This window comes from Anomaloglossus baeobatrachus, chromosome 12, assembly GCF_048569485.1.
Source record: "Anomaloglossus baeobatrachus isolate aAnoBae1 chromosome 12, aAnoBae1.hap1, whole genome shotgun sequence".
In the NCBI taxonomy this organism is placed as follows: domain Eukaryota; kingdom Metazoa; phylum Chordata; class Amphibia; order Anura; family Aromobatidae; genus Anomaloglossus; species Anomaloglossus baeobatrachus.
In genome coordinates this window covers 87764254-87785069 of record NC_134364.1, presented here as the reverse complement: position 1 = coordinate 87785069, position 20816 = coordinate 87764254, and the positions used below count along the sequence as shown (strand labels likewise).

The following is a 20816-nucleotide window of genomic DNA, read 5'->3' as shown; positions in this document are numbered from 1 at the left end:
CTGAAGTCCCCGGCGCACCACAAGTGCCAGCCGCGCCGCTGCCAGCGGCCGGCGCGACCGATTCCTGGAAGTGGCCAGCGTCCCGCCCCTCTCCTGACTGGCAGGTCTGGGGGCGGGAACGAACGGAAGCAGGCCGCAAAAGCCGGGGACTCTAGTTATCAGCGCGGCCGCCGTAAAAGCGCAGGCCGCGCTGAAGTCCCCGGCGCACTACAAGTGCCAGCCGCGCCGCAGTCCCAGCGGCCGGCGCGACCAATTCCCATAAGTGAGCCTGCTTCAGCAAAGCTGAATGAGGCCATGGCACAGGCGCCGCAGCGCTGATGTCCCCCGGCGCACTACAACACCCAGCATGCTGCGGTGTGAGCGCCAAATGCACGGGGACACAGAGTACCTTGAGGAAGCAGGGCCATGTCCCTGATGTACTCCGCTCCATCCAGCATCTTCTCCAGGGGCTGTAGATGGAGCACGGTCTCAGTGCCTGGAGACCGGTAAATCCCACTTCACCCAGAGCCCTGTAAAAAGGGATGGGGAAGGAATCAGCATGTGGGCTCCTGCCGCCGTACCCGCAATGGGTACCTCAACCTTACAAACACCTCCGACATACAGTGGGGTGAGAAGGGAGCATGCTGGGGACACTATATGTGTCCTCTTTTCTTCCATCCGACATAGTCAGCAGCTGCTGCTGACTAAAAAGTGGAGCTATGCGTGGATGTGTTGCCTCCTTCGCACAAAGCACAAAACTGGTGAGCCAGTGATCCCACTGGGGGTGTATAGCCAGAAGGGGAGGGGCCTTACACTTTTAAGTGTAATACTTTGTGTGGCCTCCAGAGGCAATAGCTATACACCCAATTGTCTGGGTCTCCCAATGGAGCGACAAAGAAAGAGGATCAGCACTCTGTATACAGGAAGAAAGATAGAGGATCAACACTATACAAGAGGAGGGATAGAGGATCAGCACTTTGAATACAGGAGGAGGGATAGAGGATCAGCACTTTGAATACAGGAGGAGGGATAGAGGATCAGCACTCTATATACAGGAAGAGGGACAGAGGGTCAACACTATAAATCAGGAAAATAATAAAAAGGCACCCGGTATACAAGAAGATTGGCCAGCGCACTGCCTTTAAGTAGCGGCTGACAGCGGAAGTGCCTCCCTCGTCGCAATGGTTGCCGATACACATCCTGTACCGGCGAACTACAAGTACCACGAAGCCGGCGATGCAACGGAAGATACACATAGTATGCTCACCTTACCTTCCGTTCCATCGCCGGCCTCATGGTACTTGTAGTTCGCCGGTACAGGATGTGTATCGGGTAACCATCGCGACGAGGGAGGAACTTCCGCTGCCAGAGCAAGTTCCTCCCTCATCGCTAATTTTGACGATACACATCCTGTACCGGCGAACTACAAGAACCATGAGGCCGGCGATGGAAGGTAAGGTGAGCGTAATATGTGTGTGTGCGTGCGTGTTTGTTTGTGTGTGCTTGTGTGTGTTTGTGTGGACTGCACGAGTGGGTCAGAGTGCGGCGGATGTACAGAACCGGAAGTGTGTGCAGTGAGTATTTTGCTCGTTCAGCAAAGCTTGCTCGTAAACTGAGTTACAAATTTACAGCAAGCTTAGCTCGTTAAGCGAGGTTCCTCTGTACTGATTTTTACCTCCTGTGGACTTTTATTCTGCAGCTGATTCCCATTACGATCCTGTAAGGAAAATTAGACATGACCTAAGTTAAATTGTGCGACAGACAAAAACTGACTGACAGTTTAACAACGTTGATCCAGAGAAGCTGTTTTCCTAAACACGAATACAAAACAATGGAGGACTCGCCTTCAGATTGATATCTTCATCCTTGTTAGAATCTAGAGATCCATTCACACTGCCGCTCTCAGTATCTGCAGGTGACAACAGTTCCACTATAAGTATATTTCATATTGAAGTCATAAAGACAAGTCTAAAAAATCCTGCGTACAGTCTGAGGTCCAGCAACCCCCTAATGGATACTCACATGCAGTGTCGCTAGTGGTGACATTGTTCTGGTCTACTTTAAGTGAGTACTGTTCTGTTCCAATTGAAAGTATCACATCCTTGATAGCTTCCACTAAAAATAAAAAAATCAGTAACTGCTATATCAATACCATCACACAATCTTACAAGTCACAGCAAGTGTAAGATATTGGAAAAGATGTCAGAGCCAGGATGAGTAAGCCAAAATAGGAACAAAACACAATCTAACCACCTAATATGAGGTGTTCTTCAAGATTATGTCCATGTTGATCTCCTGTTATGTTACATATAGATAGTGAAATAACCCCCTCAGTTTTGATCCAATGGCCAATTCATGGCAACAATTGCTTCACATAGGTTTACCTTCTTTAATGGCTTCACCGATGAGTTTCTCTCCTCGATAGCTGTCTGTTGATTCAGTCCTGAAAAGTTTGCGTGTGTTACCACCCAATGGGGCGTCTTCCCCTGCCTGCAGCTGAAGAACTTTTGAGAAAAGGGTCACTTTATCTTCAAGGATGTCTGCTACTTCTCTATCCCTCTGCTGTATGAGCTCTGCCAAAAACACAAAGGTAATATTTCACTACTCCGCTACAAAAGGATAATCTGCAATTTCATGTGACACGTGAATTCTAATAGAAAGCATGCACACCTTTCAACTTCCTCAGTTTAGCTTCCACTTCAGTCTCAATCAATGGAAAGTCTTCCCGTTTAGGACATCTAAAAATTAAGTAAACATTAAAGTGACGTAAAGGTGACTGGCATCAGCATCATATTAAAAAAGCAGCCAATTTGCCCCTTCAAGACGAGTCAAATATCCAGATACCCCCCCCCAAAGAGTTTTGCGCACAAGGCAGTTGAACATAACTAAATTCTTTATCTCTTGGGCTATCACAATATTTTCACCTTCTTTACAACCAGGCACGCTGATCACGATTGCAGGATCCACTAAAGGCAGTAGCATTGCCACCTTTCTACGTACTACAAAATGCTTATTTATGTAGTCCGGATGAAAGGTGCAATTATAATAATGTTTCCATCCTCTAGGACGAGTCCACGGCTTTCTCTATAACTGACCTGCTAGATTGCAAAGCAAGGGGCTTTACTATGATTCTGTACGATTCAATGGGTTTTTGTCCAGCACCGTCCAATATATTTCTTTAATCCACAAAAACTTTCTTAGATAAAATTATATTTTTTATTATGAGTATTTAAAAAATATTTTATCCTTTAAAAACACATCTATCTGTCCTTACGCGTTTCGAGCTCCTAGGAGCTTTTACTCATAGCATTTTTTTTTTGTAATATGCACAATAAAAATATAATTTTATCTAAAAGTTTTTGTGGATTAAAGAAATATATTGGACGGTGCTGGACAAAAACCCATTGAATCGTATAGAATCTTCATCCAGGAGCCGGCCTGCCTTCTGCCCGTGCACTGACCACTGAACATGGACTTGTAATGGGTGAGCTGAATCCTTATTTTTTCTTGTTTAGCTTTACTGTGATACCACTAAGGGATTTCAGTCTTAGGAGCTGCATTCTTGAAGGGTTATAAAACATTTTGTATGGATGCATGTTGGATATTGGTGCTTTGAAAAGCCCATAGTCTGTCCATTAACTTACGCTTTTGCGGATTGTGCAATAAGTTTCATCCATGTGTTTCGATCTTCCCTTGAGGCGGCATGAACCTCGTACATCTCGGGAGGCTTGGCACTGATCAGGAACATTCCTTTTTCCTGGTTGGCAATGTCCCGTACAATGAGGTTTTGCAAAGAGATGATTGGTGACTTGTCCTATAATTCAATGAAGATTATGTGGATTCATTAATACTGTATTCTTGCCTTCCAGTTGCCAGGTCTACTTTTATTGAGGGTTTACTCATAAGCTCTTACTAAGGTTGGGAAGCAGTATTTTTGGTCCTTCTCTTGGAGTAGTACCAGGACATCCGTCATTAGCAGCATGATAACATCTATAAAAGAAGACCAAAATATGACAGATCAATGTTCCATTGCGAACAACCACACATTAATGAATCCAGTTATAGAGTTCTCAACCAATACACAATCATCTTCCCACTGATGGTCAATCCTGTCACCTTTGAAACGTCCGGCGACCGTCTTCCACAGCAGGGAACCTTCATGAACTAGCTTCCTTCTCAGCAGCTCTTCCTTGGTGAAATAATTTTCCTTGATGAAGTATACGGATTTACTGTCCACTTTCTGGTAGATTTCTTGCAGCCGCAGATTCTTTTCGGAATTGTAGACCTCCTGGTCGATGGAGGAAATGAGTTCCTTTACGCGGGTCAAGGAAGTAGCCAAGTCTTGATACTCCTCCTCATCACCTGTAGAGATAAAGGCTGTAAATGGACCTCAATTTAATAGTAGAGGGCATATCAAGAGTGCCCATGAATGGTGAATTTGAAGCCACCCTGTTATCTTACAGCCAAATGCAGAATTTTAAATTATTATATCCACAGATCTGGACAATATGGTATGTTTTTCCCTATGTGCTAAACATAAGGGACAGTATTATAGTTGTATTTTTCTACATAGAAGGCAGTATTATAATAGCTAAAAAGTACATAGAGGTTAGTTTTATTAGTTCTTTTACATAGAGGCAGTATTATATAGTAGTTATATTCTTGTAAATAGGGGCAGTATTATAGTAGTTTTATTCTTGTACATAGGGGCAGTATTATAGTAGTTACTTTCTTGTACATAGGGGCGGTATTTAAGTAGTTATATTTTAGTACATAGAGGCAGTATTTAATAGTTATATTTCTGTTCATAAGGAGCTGTATAACACGTTCAAGTGCACGTGGCAAACGATGCCTGTATGGTGACCGTTGTCTCTGCTCTTCGCCCACTCCTCTCAGCAGCTCGCACATAGTGCATTACTCATTATAATAACAATATGACTCAGATGTGCACACCTTTAGAGCTCTGCAGTATGCGATCAATGAGGACAGGGTACTTGGTAATTCTTTGAGTGACGAGAAGAATACATTCTGGCACTCCATGCCTTCGGAGCAGTTGAGATCGTGTCAATTTCTGCGTGGGAAGAGGACACAAATCAGAAATGAAAGAATTAGTGAACCATCCACACTTCTAACACCAAACACAATTCTCCAAGGGGGACTCACTCTCATCAGCTGCTGGAATTTCTTATCTCTGGAGAACAATTCCTTGTAGAGTTTCACAGCCTTCTGGTGCTGGCTGCAGAATTCAGTGTAAGCTTTTTTCATATGTTCGGTGTTAGTCCCTGAAAACTGCAGAAGAAAAAGAGAAAACCCAAAAAAACTGAAAATAACCAAAAGGAACTCACTCTATGTCATACAATTAATTAGTAGAAGTGCTTATAAGTTATCCTGTTCTCTTCAGCAGCATTTATTACTCCAGAAATGTTGTTGTCCAAAAGCAAGTTGGAACTGTAGTCAGCCCTTGTTAGTGCTATACAACATTGTCTTTTGATGAGATGACCTGACGTCAACCTACATGCAAATCTAAAGAAGTTTTACCCTCCTTCCCCATTTTTTATCTATATGTGTATCTCATGCATTGTTTAAGCATATAGGATAGCGTAGAGCACCTAATGGGTACTTATCACATAGCGAGATCGCTGCTGAGTCACAGGGTTTGTGACGTACTAGTGACCTCATCAGCAACCTGGCCTCTGCTGTGAAATCGCTGATCGTTACACACGGTTCTGGTTAATTTTTTGCTTGTTGGTCTCCCGCTGTGCAGCACACATCTGCGTGTTTGACAGCGGGAAACTAACGAGCACTGACTCTGTGTAAGCAGACTACGCTGGTAACCAGGGTAAATATCGGGTAACTAAGCAAAGCGCTTTGCTTGGTTACCCGATATTTACTTTGGTTACCAGCATACACCACTTAGCGCTGGCTCCCTACACACGTAGCCAGGGTAAATATCGGGTAACTAAGCAAAGCGCTTTGCTTAGTAACCCGATGTGTAACTTTGCTTAGTTACCCGTTATTTATCCTGGTTACCAAGCACAGAGACGCTGGTGGCTGGTCGTTGGTGAGATCTGCCTGACTGACAGCTCACCAGCGACCATTTAGCGACAGACCAGCGTTCCTGACCAGGTCGTATCGTGCTCGGAATCGCTGGTACATCGTTTAGTGAGACAGTACCCTAACTCCTAGTCTGCAGTACCTGGTTTATGAGGATATCTCCAAGCTTGTTGATTACAAAGTTCTTGGTGCTGCCAGGTTCCAGGGAGTCCTTGCGCCTCTCTATGAGCTGGATGAGGAAGCGGATATGGATGTCACTGAGTTCATCTACGCATGGGAACATTTTCTGGACCAGAGCTGGATCCATCTGCAGGTCATCCAGCATTCCTTTCCGGAATAAGTAGGTCATAATCTTCAATGTGCGAACATGGTGAAGCTCAGTTTGGATAAGCTCTAAGAGGAAAGCCAATGGGAGACGTGTCAGACCAGAGTGGAGCATTGTTACAACTGTGCAGTTCCAAAAATCAAGAAACATGCTACTTAGTTGGAGTCATTATAGTGTTGTCCACAATTAGAAAAGCTTAGCTCCTGTATGCCTCATAGCTATCGTGTTTTTCCAAAAATAAGACACTGTCTTATACTTTTTTTGCCCCCAAAAAAGCGCTAGGGCTTATTTTTGGAGGAGGACTTATTCTTGAAGAAACACGGTTGGGGGTAAGTTTACCCCCCCAAAAAAACAGCCCCCCCTCCTTTCCAGGAGACTCATACTCACCAGACCCGGACAGCTGAGTGACTCTGAAGTCCTCCCTGTGATCTCCGGCAGCCGCTGCCAGCAAGTATGCTGCACGCTGCCTCCTGCTGCTGGATGGACACACACATACTCATAATACAGACACTCATACACACACATCAGATATCACACAGACACACACACTCCATCCATCCAGCGGTACAGAGTGCGTCCGTTAGGTTATACCTGTCAGGAGCCCGTACATTCTAGCATCTACCCCGGCCGCAGGGATGGGAGGAAGTCACGTGTCCCAGGTCCTTGCGCTCCACAGCACGGCTTCTCAGGATCGGTATCGCTGGATGTGGTGAGTGTGTGTGAGCGATCTGAAGGGTGATTGTATGTGTGATGTGATGTGTGATTGCGTGTGTGATGTGTGTGGGGGTGTGATCTCTACAGGTCCTGCCGCTCAGCGTCTGAGTGTGATTACGGGGTGCCCGCTTTCTATAATGAAGTGTCCTGCAGTATCTAAGTTTTTTTTAGCTGCATGGACACTTCATGATTGATCCGCGACTAGGGCTTATTTTCAGGAGAGGGCTTATATTTAAGCCTTGCTCTGAAAATGCTTAAAATCCTTGCTAGGACTTATTTTTGGGGGAGGTCTTATTTGATGTTTAATCTTTCTTTATTAATGTAAACAAGAGAATTTACAGGAAGAAAAAAAAAAGAATATTCAAATACGTGATTACTTCATGTCAACTTACAGAGAAGAGTATAAGCCACATCCTAACTAACACCCCTTCACTTACTATCATAAGGCACGCATATGACATGTAACCACCTTTTATAATACAATCTCCTTCCAAATGAGAACTACACCTCAAACAAAGTGAGGCTACTGCCGAAAACAAAAAAAAAAGGAAAAAATTTGAAGATTTAACGAGAACCAGAGAGAAAAGGAAAGTAGCAAGGGGGAAAGATAAAAAAAAGAAGAGAAGGAAAAGGGGGAGAGAAGAGCAACATAAAGAGAGGGAGGGAAGGCATGGTAGCGATTACTTCCCCAGTACTCGGGCCGCTACATAGTACTAACGTAACACGCGTCATGCGTTACCAATAAGGTTCTGAAATGGTAGAGAATCAAGAGCCAGGGTCCAGGGGGTCCAGATCCTAAGAAATGTATCCACTGAGTCATTGGTTTCTGCCGTTAGGGACTCCATCCTGTGAATGATGGCCATCTCCGCAAACCACTCCCTCACAGATGGCACCCCAGTCGATCGGGGGAGGTCTTATTTTAGGAAAAACACGGTAGTAATGCACTGAAGTAGGGCAGCACGGTGCTCAGTGGTTAGCACATGCTTTGCAGCCCTGAGTTGTTTTTTTTTTTCCAGGTTCTCAGTTTTCTACCACACTCTAAAGACATATCTTATAGGGAATTTAGATTGAGAACCAATGGGGATAGTGAGGATAGTGTCTGTAAAACGCTGCAGAATATGATGGCGCTAAATAAATAAATAGAGCTGAAATGCAATACCAAACACATGCTGTGAGGCACTCTTCCATCTTTCTAATCCCAGACAAGCCCCCATAATTCTGCCACATACACGTCTCACCATATATAACATCCTGCCGTTTCATCACATCCTTCTTGTGCTTTTGTAGATAACTGCTATCCACCGCCGTGCTCCACGAATCCGCCTCAAATTCTTTCTCGTCTGTTGCGAAGTCGCTCATCAGCTGACTGCAGATGACATCCGCTCCTAAAGATGGTAAATAGTAAGAGGCAAGGTTTAAGCTGCAGTAACCAGCCGCGCATCACTTGTTGAGCCTAGTCCTTTACACCTACACTATCATGCAAAGCCTCAAGGAAAATTAGTGACAACATGTGTTCATCAAAACTTGAGATAAAAATAATATGGACATATATCCTCCTGAAAATAAGCAAAAAGCAATAGTGCATATAAATAACAAAGGCTACTTGGTAAACACTGTTTTTGATCAAAAATGCGTAAAGCCATCGCACCGTGATAAGGTATACCCAAATTGAGATGGTAACTAACACTCTAATATTAAAGCCTTACCATGTGTCAGAACAGACTTGTGAATAAAGCCAGAGAGTGACTGGGTCCCGACTATGGACACCTAGCCCTTTGTTAGGCAAGTCAAAAATGTGAAGAAATAGTTTTCAGTTCAAGTGTGTCAAAACATTGGTTAGCAAAAGCCATCCTGCTTCACAAATGTATTAAACCAAATGATTACCCACAATTTTGGTAATTGTTCCATACTTTTGTAGCTTATAGGGAACCTGTCAGGTCCAATATTGTGCATATTGCTAATCCCTCCATAACCGTCCCTGTATACACTAACATAGATAAAGAGATCTATAGAAAAAGTATTTCTAAAGATCTTTTACCGTATGCTAATGAGCGCAGGGACTAGTCCGCTGGGAGTTAGTTCCCCTGGCTAGTTGCCCCCATTAGCATGTTAGTACACCCCTGTGGGTGTGATAATGTGCTAATAAATGCACAGTGGAAGAAGATGTTGTCACTCACCTCTCCGCTGCCATTGCTGGATTTCGGCTCAGTGCGCATGACCCTGGACTTCTGGTCATGCGCACTACTTCAGTTTGAAGCCGGGACACGTACACCCAGCTTCATAGTGCGCATGACCGAAACTTCAGGATCATGCACACTGAGCCGAAATCAAGTGTCAGGACGCGATGGCGGCGGAGAGTTGAGTGAGATCATCCATTAGCATGCTAGCACACCCACACAGGGACGCACTAACATACTAATGGAGCCGACTAGCCAGGAGAACTAACGCCCAGGGGACTACTGCCCTCGCTCATTAGCATACCGTAAAAGATCTTTAGACTTTACTTATTCTAAAGATCTCATTATCTATGATACTAGATACAGGGACGGTTAGGCAGGGAATAGTAATATGCACCCAGAACTGCTCGTGGTTCTGGGTGCATATTGCACCTGACAAGTTCCCTTTAAGTTGATATCTGAAGTGTTCTCTTGAGCAATGCCAAATATCAATTTCCAAACAATGGTTGGCTAAAGTGTATATATATATATTAGTATAGCCATAGCATAATCTGAAGCCAATGTGTGGCATCTCTCAAGACCAAAACCGTATCTCTAAGAAAGTGGTGTATGGATAGTGTAGATTACAAGGACACAGACCTCCTTCATCAATCAGAGACTCCACCGACAGCGTCCTGTTCCTCATGTTCAGAGAGTCTGTGGACTGAGACAGAATCCTGCGTATTCCCAGTGGACTGTCATCATTTAGATTCCTAAGTGGCACAAAATGAATATGAACATGGCGTCCAGAAAGCAGGCAGATCCGGAGGAAAAGTCTCTAGTTAAAAGCTCACCCTGCAATATTGGTGGTGGAGACGCTTTTGGAGAGCGATAAAGATGGTCGCCCTCGACGTGAACCTAGCAGCGAGTGTCGGAGGCTGTCAGAAGGGTAGATGGCGGAGTTGGGTCTCTCCCTTAAAGTACTAGCTGCAAGACAAAGGAGTTAAGACTTGACAATTTAGTTTGTCACAGGGTTTTCATATTCAATACCACTTTCCACCCCAGGGTGGCAGCAAAGTATCAGGTTTTTTTATATTTGCAGTATTATTTATCTGCACAGGGTGGCAGCAGAAAATCACAGGTTTATTAGAAAACCTTTTTCAATCAACTCAGGAAATCCACAGAATTATTGTAGATCTTTCTCTTGACCTCCTCATGTGCGTGGGCAAACACAGGTGTAATAAATCTGCCACATTATAATAGTGAAGAAGGAATGACATCTGATTTTGCAATTTAACCCCTGTATTTCTTCAGAAGCTGTTATTACAGTTCATTTTATTGTACAACGACATCTGTTGCTGAGCTCAGCGTGCAGTTCTGCTCCCTTTTATTACGTTCTATAACCCGTCTCACCGGTTTTTACAGCAGGCTGGAGTCGTACTCACATTTATTCCTCAGGGACACGTTCTGTAGAGCAGAACTGTTTTTCAGGATGGCCGCTTTCTGTTGCTGTAAACATAAGACAATTAATATTATTGTTATATCATCCACACCCCTTGGGCGACTGCCTTATTTGCCCTTCTGTCCCACACTTACCTTCTGTTTCACCTTGGTGCAGCTGGGCAGGACGTCTTTACAACGGTTGTGTATCGTAACGTTGCACGCTGAGGAATGTAAAAGTGAATATTAGTAAGTTAATGTGTTCCGAAAAATGTTAGAAATCAATATGGTGGCCCCATCCATGTCACATACTACATTATAGTTATCAATATTGAAGAGTGAGCACTACCATGCTAGGGTGTTCGGTTCTCGTAACGAGCAGGTAATGCTAATGGAAGTCAATTGAGAATTTTTCCTGGAAATATTCTGGAAAAATGCTTACATCCCCCATTGACTTCTATTATACTCTGTGCATGAGTTGCACCCATCCGAGCATTACCTGCTCGTTACGAGTACCGTGCACCCGAGCATGGTAGTGCCCACTCGTCACTAGTTATGAGTAACGAGCATGTTAGTGCCACTCATCACTAGTTAAGAGTACCGAGCACCCGAGCATGGCAGTGCTCGCTCATCACTAGTTCTGAGTACTAAGCACCCGAGCATGGTAGTGCCCGCTCATCACTAGTTAGTATGAGTACCGAGCACCCGAGCATGGCAGTGCTCGCTCATCACTAGTTCTGACTACTAAGCACCCGAGCATGGTAGTGCCCGCTTATCACTAGTTAGTATGAGTACCGAGCACCCGAGCATGGCAGTGCTCGCTCATCACTAGTTCTGACTACTAAGCACCCGAGCATGGTAGTGCCCGCTTATCACTAGTTACGAGTACTGAGCACCTGAGCATGGTAGTGCCCGCTTATCACTAGTTACGAGTACTAAGCACCCGAGCATGGTAGTGCCCGCTTATCACTAGTTACGAGTACTAAGCACCCGAGCATGGTAGTGCCCGCTCATCACTAGTTACGAGTACCGAGCACCCGAGCATGGTAGTGCCCGCTTATCACTAGTTACGAGTACTAAGCACCCGAGCATGGTAGTGCTCGCTCATCACTAGTTACGAGTACTAAGCACCCAAGCATGGTAGTGCCCGCTCATCACTAGTTACGAGTACTGAGCACCCGAGCATAGTAGTGCTCGCTCATCACTAGTTACGAGTACCGAGCACCCGAGCATGGTAGTGCCCGCTTATCACTAGTTACGAGTACCGAGCACCCGAGCATGGTAGTGCCCGCTTATCACTAGTTACGAGTACTAAGCACCCAAGCATGGTAGTGCCCGCTCATCACTAGTTACGAGTACTAAGCACCCAAGCATGGTAGTGCTCACTCATCACTTACTCTTCACTTTTCAATACATTTCTTTAGCATTTCTATACGAGCGAGAACATAACATGCCATATTTATACATCTATATATATAATTGCCTTATTCTGTCTGTCTGTCTGTCTGTCTGTCTGTCATGCTCCAAAATTGTGTCCTTACGGTGACACAAAGCTGATTGGCCGCTGGGCTCGCCATGGCCCCGCCCCCCCACACGGATTGGCCGCTCGCCCAGGCTGCGCCCCCACACGGATTGGCCAGCCGCTCGCCCAGGCTCCGCCCCCCCCACAGATTGGCCTCTCGCCCCGGCACCCTGCAGGCATTGGCAATTCAGCCACGCCACGCCCCGCCCCCCTCACGCAATGCACGTTAGCTCTGGTCCCACCCCCTCCCTCCCCCCGCGCATTTCTCTAACTGACACGGCTGTCACGGAGGTGAGTACGGTACTCCCTATCCCCCCCCAACCCCCCCCCCCCCGGCCCCCGCTCCCAAAGGGGTGGTGTGGATACTCGCATGGTTACAAGCGCTGTCACGGAGGTGAGTACTGTACTCCCTCCCCCTCCCCCGGCCCCCGCTCCCACGGCAGTGGTGGGAGTGGTGTGGATACGTTGGTAACCATGCTCGCATGGTTACAAGCCCATCAAGGTCCTGCTGCGCCGGAAGGTCCACACGCACACACACAAACATACACACACATCAGATCACACTCACACTCACTCTCATACACACCTCACACACACCTCACATCGCATCCACATACTCACGACATCCTGGGATATCGCTTGCTTCTCGGCGGCGAAAATGTGCTGTTGTGATCTTCCAGGACCTGACGGAGGATCACATGGCCAGAAGCATGTGATATCCCCGGATGTTGTGAGTATGAGCGCGTAAGTGCGATATCGTCAGTGTCTGTGTGTGTGAGTGGATGCGATCGGGTGTGTGTGAGTGGATGCGATCGGGTGTGTGTGTGAGTGGATGCGATCGGGTGTGTGTGTGAGTGGATGCGATCGGGTGTGTGTGAGTGGATGCGATCGGGTGTGTGTGTGAGTGGATGCGATCGGGTGTGTGTGTGAGTGGATGCGATCGGGTGTGTGTGTGAGTGGATGCGATCGGGTGTGTGTGAGTGGATGCGATCGGGTGTGTGTGTGAGTGGATGCGATCGGGTGTGTGTGTGAGTGGATGCGATCGGGTGTGTGTTTGAGTGGATGCGATCGGGTGTGTGTGTGTGAGTGGATGCGATCGGGTGTGTGTGTGAGTGCATGCGATCGGGTGTGTGAGTGTCGGCAGAGGAGCAGGGCGTGCTGGAGGAGGCTGGGAGCAGAGAGGCTGATCATGGGGAAGAGGGAAATGCTGATGCTGAAGGAGGCTGGGATCGGAAGGCTGGGAAGAAGGAGGCTAGGAGGAGAGAGGCTGATCCTAGGGAAGGCTGGGGAGAGGAGGCTGATGCTGAGGGAGGCTGGAAGGAGAGAGGCTGATGCTGAGGGAGGCTGGGACGAGGGAGGCTGATGCTTAGGGAAGCTGATGCTGGAGGAGGCTGGAAGAACAGAGGCTGATGCTGGTAGAGGCTGATGCTTGGGGAAGCTGATGCTGGGGGAGACTGGGAGAGGAAGGCTGATGCTGAGGAAGGCTGGGAGGCGGAGGCTGGGAGGAAGGAGGCTGAGAGGAGAGAGGCTGATCCTTGGGAAGGCTGGGAAAGGGAGGCTGATGCTGAGGGAGGCTGGAAGGAGAGAGCCTGATGCTAGGGACAGAGACGCTGATGCTGGGAGGAGAGAGGCTGATGCTGCGGGCAGAGAGGCTGATGATGCGGGTAGAGAAGCTGATGCTGGCGCAGCATGGCGGATGGAGCACGTTTGGTAATGCGCAGCATGGCGGATGGAGCACGTTTGGGAGTGCGCAGCATGGCGGATGGAGTACGTTTCGGAGTGCGCAGCATAGCGGATGGAGCACGTTTGGGAGTGCGCAGCATGGCGGATGGAGCACGTTTGGGAGTGCGCAGCATAGCGGATGCAGCACGATGGCGAGTGCGGAGTATGGCGGATGGAGCATGTTTGGGAGTGCGCAGCATAGCGGATGGACCACGTTTGGGAGTGCGCAGCATGGCGGATGGAGCACGTTTGAGAGTGCGCAGCATGGGAGATGGAGCACGATGGGAGGTGCGCAGCATAGGGGATGGAGCACGATAGGGAGTGCACTGCATGGGGGATGGAGCACGATAGAGAGTGCCCAGCATGGCGGATGGAGCACGTTTGGGAGTGCGCAGCATGGCGGATGGAGCACGTTTGGGAGTGCGCGGCATGGCGGATGGAGCACGTTTGGGAGTGCGCAGCATGGATAATGGAGCACGATGGGGGGTGCGCAGCATAGGGGATAGAGCACGATGGGGAGTGCGCTGCATAGGGCATGGAGCACGATGGGGAGTGTGGAGTATGGCGGATGGAGCACGTTTGGGAGTGCGCAGCATGGTGGATGGAGCACATTTGGGAGTGCGCAGCATGGCGGATGGAGCACGTTTAGGAGTGCGCAGCATGGGAGATGGAGCACGATGGGGAGTGCGCAGCGTGGCGGATGGAGCACGATGGGGAGTGCGCAGCATGGGGAATGGAGCACGATGGGGAGTGCGCAGCATGGCGGATGGAGCACGTTTGGGAGTGCGCAGCATGGCGGATGGAGCACGTTTGGGAGTGCGCAGGATGGGAGATGTAGCACGATGGGGGGTGCGCAGCATAGGGGATGGAGCACGATGGAGAGTGCACACCTCCCCCCAACACACACACACACGCGCGCGCGCGCACACTGCACAACACACCACACACACACACTGGAAACCACAAACAACTGCCCTACACAGACACCCACACACAGACAACGCTGCACACACAAATATACGCACATACTGCACATATATATAACAAAAATCATACATGAACTACACAATACGTAAATTCTAGAATACCCGATGCGTAGAATCGGGCCACCTTCTAGTACTAATATAACAGTCTTCTTAAATATATACTTTTGGGCTTACAAATATAGTACGCCTTGATATATCTTTTAGCAGTAATGATGAGTTGTACTTGTGGATGAATAGTATAAGCCTTGGAGTGGTCTGGCATTCCTCTCGAGATTATAATTCCTATGCATGGGCACACAACCCCTCAATGAGAGGCAGAAGGAAAGGAGGCAGATACGTAACCTCCCCAGACGTAGTGACAGGACTTCAGACAGAGGTGCTCTGGGCACTCTTTGTGGATCTGACAAGATGGTGACCTCATAGAGGCACGAGGCACTGCAACATGCTGTAATTATACACCATTAGTAGCAAATAATTGAATTTCCTAGTCTTCTCTGATCCATGAACGATGGGGCAGGACAATTAACTCTTTAATGGAGTTCGGACAGAGACCTGGCAGCGGTTATAGGTCCTCTGCCAGCGGACGGTGCCTGGAGGGAGATGACGTATGCCGAAACTGCAGGGCCCGTAATGAGATGAATGAGGGCAGACAGACAACTCATCTCCTGTAACAGTCTCACAAAAGGCCCATTGTGTGAAGGCTGAAACGTACAGATACTTCCATACCAGACACCGAATCACAAGTTCTCAGCTCAGGGACGCAAAATAATTTGTATCTAATGCGGAGAACAATGCCGTCCATGCCAATGGAGCATTGTGCTGGAAATGCTCAGCCATATAGTGTCATAAAATAATTGTGTTTTAGGTCTGAAGAGAAAAAATTACAGCCACCAGAGTTTAATAAATCCATTAGTCACTAGACAAGACCTATATAGTCCATATAATGGAAAACCACTCATCTACACTCAAATCTCAGCAAAAAGGAATGTGGCGTTAATCCAATGTTATATTAAAATAATTCATTTTATTTTTATTCAAAAATTCATTTACAAACATAATAAAAGATCAAAAATCAAGCAAGCAGTTCACAGTATGAGGAGACAGAATTAAGGCAGAACATAAATATAGTAGTTAATTTACTGTTTTATAAACCTAGCAACAAAGTCTAGGGATAATACTATATATAACCCAATATATGGGTAAACTAATGGAAAGACCTACAATACAGATGGTAGTCAGCTAGTTAATTGCATCTATACAATAGTCTGCATTCCAGCACTAACCAAACCTAACCAGCACTGCTCCCTTCCATATGGCCATGCTGGTTTATATGGTAAACATTAAAGTTGTTATTAGATATACAAATATGTATACGTTCCCTGATGAAGAGGTGAAACGTGCGTTGGGATGATTGGGGGTCGCATGGGCAGACAGTAACAACTGGTTAGTACTTATTTGTATATCTAATAACAACTTTTATGTTTACCATATAAACCAGCATGGCAATATGGAAGGGAGCAGTGCTGGTTAGGTTTGACTAGTGCTGCAATGCAGACTATTGTATAGATGCAATTAACTAGCTGACTACCATCTGTATTGTAGGTCTTTCCATTAGTTTACCCATATATTGGATTATATAGTATTATCCCTAAACTTTGTTGCTAGGTTTATAAAACAGTAAATGAACTACTATATTTATGTTCTGCCTTAATTCTGTCTCCCCATGCTGTGAACTGCTTGCTTGATTTTTGATCTTTTATTATGTTTGTAAATGAATTTTTGAATAAAAATAAAATGAATTATTTTAATATAACATTGAATTAATGCCACATTCCTTTTCGCTGAGATTTGGGCGCCAGAGTTTAATGTAGCCTAGACCGTCTTTGGTTGAAATGTAGTAACATCAGAATTATATGGACACTACGTAGTTGTATTAGTGATGCCCAGTGTAACTCTATGGCTGTAAAATTCCAGCATTGTATTAAGATGTCACTGTATTATAGATTTGGGCAGGCTGTACAATTTTGCTACTTTATAAAACGCCTACCAATATTTTTTTAATTAAAAAAATTGCATGGAAATATCTCCTTTTTAACAAAACTGGAAACCATAGAAGTGAACCTTCACCTTTCTCACATACACACCCTGCGACCACATCCTCTGACAACAGGAGCACACAGCGCATGACCCGACTGTGTAGTCAGGAAGTGACAATATTATTTAAGGGTGCCCGTATTTGGTAAGCGCATGATGGGATTAGATACACAGCAGGATCACACAAGACAGGATTGGATGCATGACTCAGAATCACACATCATGGAATTAGATAGCTCAGTATCACATGATTTGGATTACATACACAGCTCAATATCACACATAGGATAAGATGCATGGCTCAGCAGACAGCATCACTCGAGACATGATTAGATGCACAGGCTTCATATCACTCAGTATCATCATAGGATTAGATAGCTCATTATCACACATGCTAGGATTAGATACATAGCTCAGTATCTCATACAGCAGGGGTGGGCAAATAATTGGGGCCACATGAGTGAAAATGACTGGTGTAGAGGGCCAAAACAACAGGCCGAAAGGAATTCTGCTCAATTTTATTATCATATTCTAATTTAGTATTTTATATGAATGGTATCACTTAATATTGAGTAGAATTAAATATGCTGACACCCCCCTATATACCATATGAGCCCACACACCACCCTGCTATATACAGTATAAGCCCCCACACCGCCCCTCTATATACAATGTGAGCTCCAAACATGGCCATATATACACACAATATGAACCCTCAGATAGCCTCTCTTTATACAGTGTGAGCCTCCACATAGCATCTTTTATACAGTGTGAACCCTCATAACCTCCTATATACAGTATGAGCCCCCACATAGCCCCCTACATACAGTATGAGCCCACACACAGTATGAGCCCCCAACATAGCCCCTCTTTATACAATGTGAGCCCCCACATAGCCCATCTATATACAATGTGAGCTCCCACATAACCTTTCTATATACACTCTGAGCCTACACATAGCCTCTTTATATAGTGTGAGCCCCCACATATTCTCCTATATACAGTATGAGCCCATACAGCCCCTATATATGGATTAAACCCCCACATCGTCCCTCTTTATACAATGTGAGCCCCTACATAGCCCCTCTGTATACACTGTGAGCCCCAACATAGCCCTTCTGTAGACACTGTGAGCCCCCACATAGCCTCTCTAAACAGTATGAGCTCCCACGTAGCCGCCTATATACAGTTTGAGCCCTCAGCCTCCTAAATACACTGAACCCGCACATAGACACCTAAATTCAGCATGAGCCGCCACATACATATAGTGTGAGCCCAACATACCCTCCTATATACAGTATGAGCCTTCACATAGCCTCCTATGTACAGCATGAGCCCCACATAGCCTTTTATATACTGTATAAACCCCACATAGCCTCTTATGTACATTGAGTTCCACATAGCCTTCTAAATACATTATGAGCCCCACATAGCCTCCCGTATACATTGTGAGCCCCACATAGTCTCTTATATGCAGTATGAGCCCCCACATAGCCTCCTATATGGATTATGAACCCCACATAGCTTTCAATATACATTTTGAGCCCCAAATAGCTCCTTATATACAGTATGAGACCCCCACATAGCTTCCTATATACATTTTGAGCCCCACATAGCTCATTATATACAGTATGAACCCCGCATAACCTTCTAAATGTAGCATGTGTCCTCACATAGCCTCCTGTATACATTATGAGCCCCACATAGCCTTCTAAATACAGCATGAGCCCCACATACTCTCCTATGTACAGTATAAGCCCCTACATAGCCCTCTATATACATTATAAACCCCCACAATGCCTCCTACATACATACAAACATCTCATACACATGAAAAAAACACCACATACTTACCTCGCTCCCATTCCCTCGGCGCTCTGCTTCGGCCTCCGATGCACTCACGCTCCGCACAGCAGACGCGATGATATGACATCATTGCATATGCTGTGCCTCATGCTGATTGGTGAAAGAGGAAGCCATCTGCCCGTCCACCACCAATATACTCACCACTGTCTGCATCCTCTGGATGCAAATAGCAGTGACACCAGGAAACGGAGGGAGGCAGACGGATGGCGGCAGAGGTCCTTGTGTGGCCTGCAATCCACTGATTCCAACCCTCCGACTGTCTCGGACTGTGGGCAGGAATGGAGCAGCCAGAGGGCTGGATGTATCCCGTGGGCCGCATTTTGCGCAGCCCTGACATATAGGATTAGATACCCAGATCGGTATCACACATCATAGGCTGTCAGGATCACACAAGACAGGATTAGATGCATGAGCTCAGACGCATGACATAATTAGATGCATGGATCCCCAGACTATCACAAGATTTGTGACTGTTCAATCATGTAAATCCTCTGTATGTGGTTACAACATGTTAAAATGTAGTTAATTACAATCGGCATTAGATAACTTGTCATCACATTGTACCAGATTCTTAATATCCTTCATAATTAACCAATGCCTCATCTTGGATCGAAGCTCAAAACTAATTTATGAAGGAAGGAAACAGTGTTCATAAGTGATACATTGTCCCGTAGGGAAGAAGCTTTCCTCAGTTCCCTCCTATTAAATTTTTGCTGAAGCTTTGTTTGAAGTAATTTTTTACTAAAATAGCCAAAAAAGACATATAATTTAGTGTAATGTGAGGCACTGGCTAACTAAAAGGACGGAGATACGGATTAGACATTAGGAAAAACTTTCTGACAGGGTAGTCAGAGATTGGAATAGGCGACCACGGGAGGTAGTGAGGGCAGTCAGAGTGTGGAACAGGCGATCACGGGAGGTAGTGAGGGCAGTCAGAGAGTGGAACAGGCGATCACGGGAGGTAGTGAGGGCAGTCAGAGAGTGGAACAGGCGATCACGGGAGGTAGTGAGGGCAGTCAGAGTGGAACAGGCGACCACGGGAGGTAGTGAGGGCAGTCAGAGAGTGGAACAGGCGACCACGGGAGGTAGTGAGGGCAGTCAGAGAGTGGAACAGGCGATCACGGGAGGTAGTGAGGGCAGTCAGAGAGTGGAACAGGCGATCACGGGAGGTAGTGAGGGCAGTCAGAGAGTGGAACAGGCGATCACGGGAGGTAGTGAGGGCAGTCAGAGAGTGGAACAGGCGATCACGGGAGGTAGTGAGGGCAGTCAGAGAGTGGACAGGCGATCACAGGAGGCAGTAAGGGCAGTCAGAGAGGGAACAGGCGATCACAGGAGGTAGTGAGGGCAGTCAGAGAGTGGAACAGGCGATCACGGGCGCTAGTGAGGGCAGTCAGAGAGTGGAACAGGCGATCACGGGAGGTAGCGAGATCTCCATCAAAGGAAATCTTCAAGTGGAAGCTAAATAAACATATAGCTGGGATAGTTTAGGAAAACCTGCACTTCAGGGGATTGGACCCGATGGCCCTTGAGGTCCCTTCAAACTCTACCATTCTATGATTCTATTATGTGATTCTATGGTCAGACTCCATTTTTCTTGACAGGGTGTGCTGATGATGGTTTGATGGCTCTCTGCTCTCAGCTTTCTATTTCTGGTCAAGTACCAGATTATCCAATGATGGTTTTTTTTTCGTTCCCTTAGCCCAAGTTCAATTGACATCAAGCCAAGTTTTTCTTCTGCCAGTAACATAGCACCAACCCCAGCAGTATTTAACAGTAAATGACCTCTAAGAGATGTGCAATGCGAGAGAAGTAAAAACTTAAAAAGAAAAATAGATGACTGATATTTTGGTCTTTGCAAACCAAAAAAGATAAACGTAGCAATGTATTTCAATATACTAAGTCTCCACATGATGAAATGTATGTGTAGTGAGCGACAGGTGAGTAAACGACAAAACTAG

The 20816-nt window shown here is 46.2% G+C and overlaps 1 protein-coding gene across 4 annotated transcripts in view; it reads right to left on the bottom strand.

The window, feature by feature from the left end:
* The window catches only part of ARHGEF2 (Rho/Rac guanine nucleotide exchange factor 2), a 166837-nt gene that overhangs the window by 8696 nt on the left and 137325 nt on the right, over window positions 1-20816 (bottom strand). For all 4 annotated transcript variants that reach the window (XM_075330730.1, XM_075330731.1, XM_075330733.1 and 1 more), the window contains 16 exons: window positions 10825-10892; window positions 10674-10737; window positions 10083-10215; window positions 9889-10001; window positions 8311-8457; window positions 6176-6426; window positions 5143-5268; window positions 4933-5050; window positions 4096-4341; window positions 3893-3969; window positions 3624-3793; window positions 2650-2717; window positions 2364-2552; window positions 2002-2094; window positions 1824-1888; window positions 1655-1696 (listed from right to left, as the gene is read on the bottom strand). In XM_075330730.1, coding sequence (XP_075186845.1) covers window positions 1655-1696; window positions 1824-1888; window positions 2002-2094; window positions 2364-2552; window positions 2650-2717; window positions 3624-3793; window positions 3893-3969; window positions 4096-4341; window positions 4933-5050; window positions 5143-5268; window positions 6176-6426; window positions 8311-8457; window positions 9889-10001; window positions 10083-10215; window positions 10674-10737; window positions 10825-10892 — 1970 coding nt within the window. The remainder of the gene's footprint in view (window positions 1-1654; window positions 1697-1823; window positions 1889-2001; window positions 2095-2363; window positions 2553-2649; window positions 2718-3623; window positions 3794-3892; window positions 3970-4095; window positions 4342-4932; window positions 5051-5142; window positions 5269-6175; window positions 6427-8310; window positions 8458-9888; window positions 10002-10082; window positions 10216-10673; window positions 10738-10824; window positions 10893-20816) is intronic.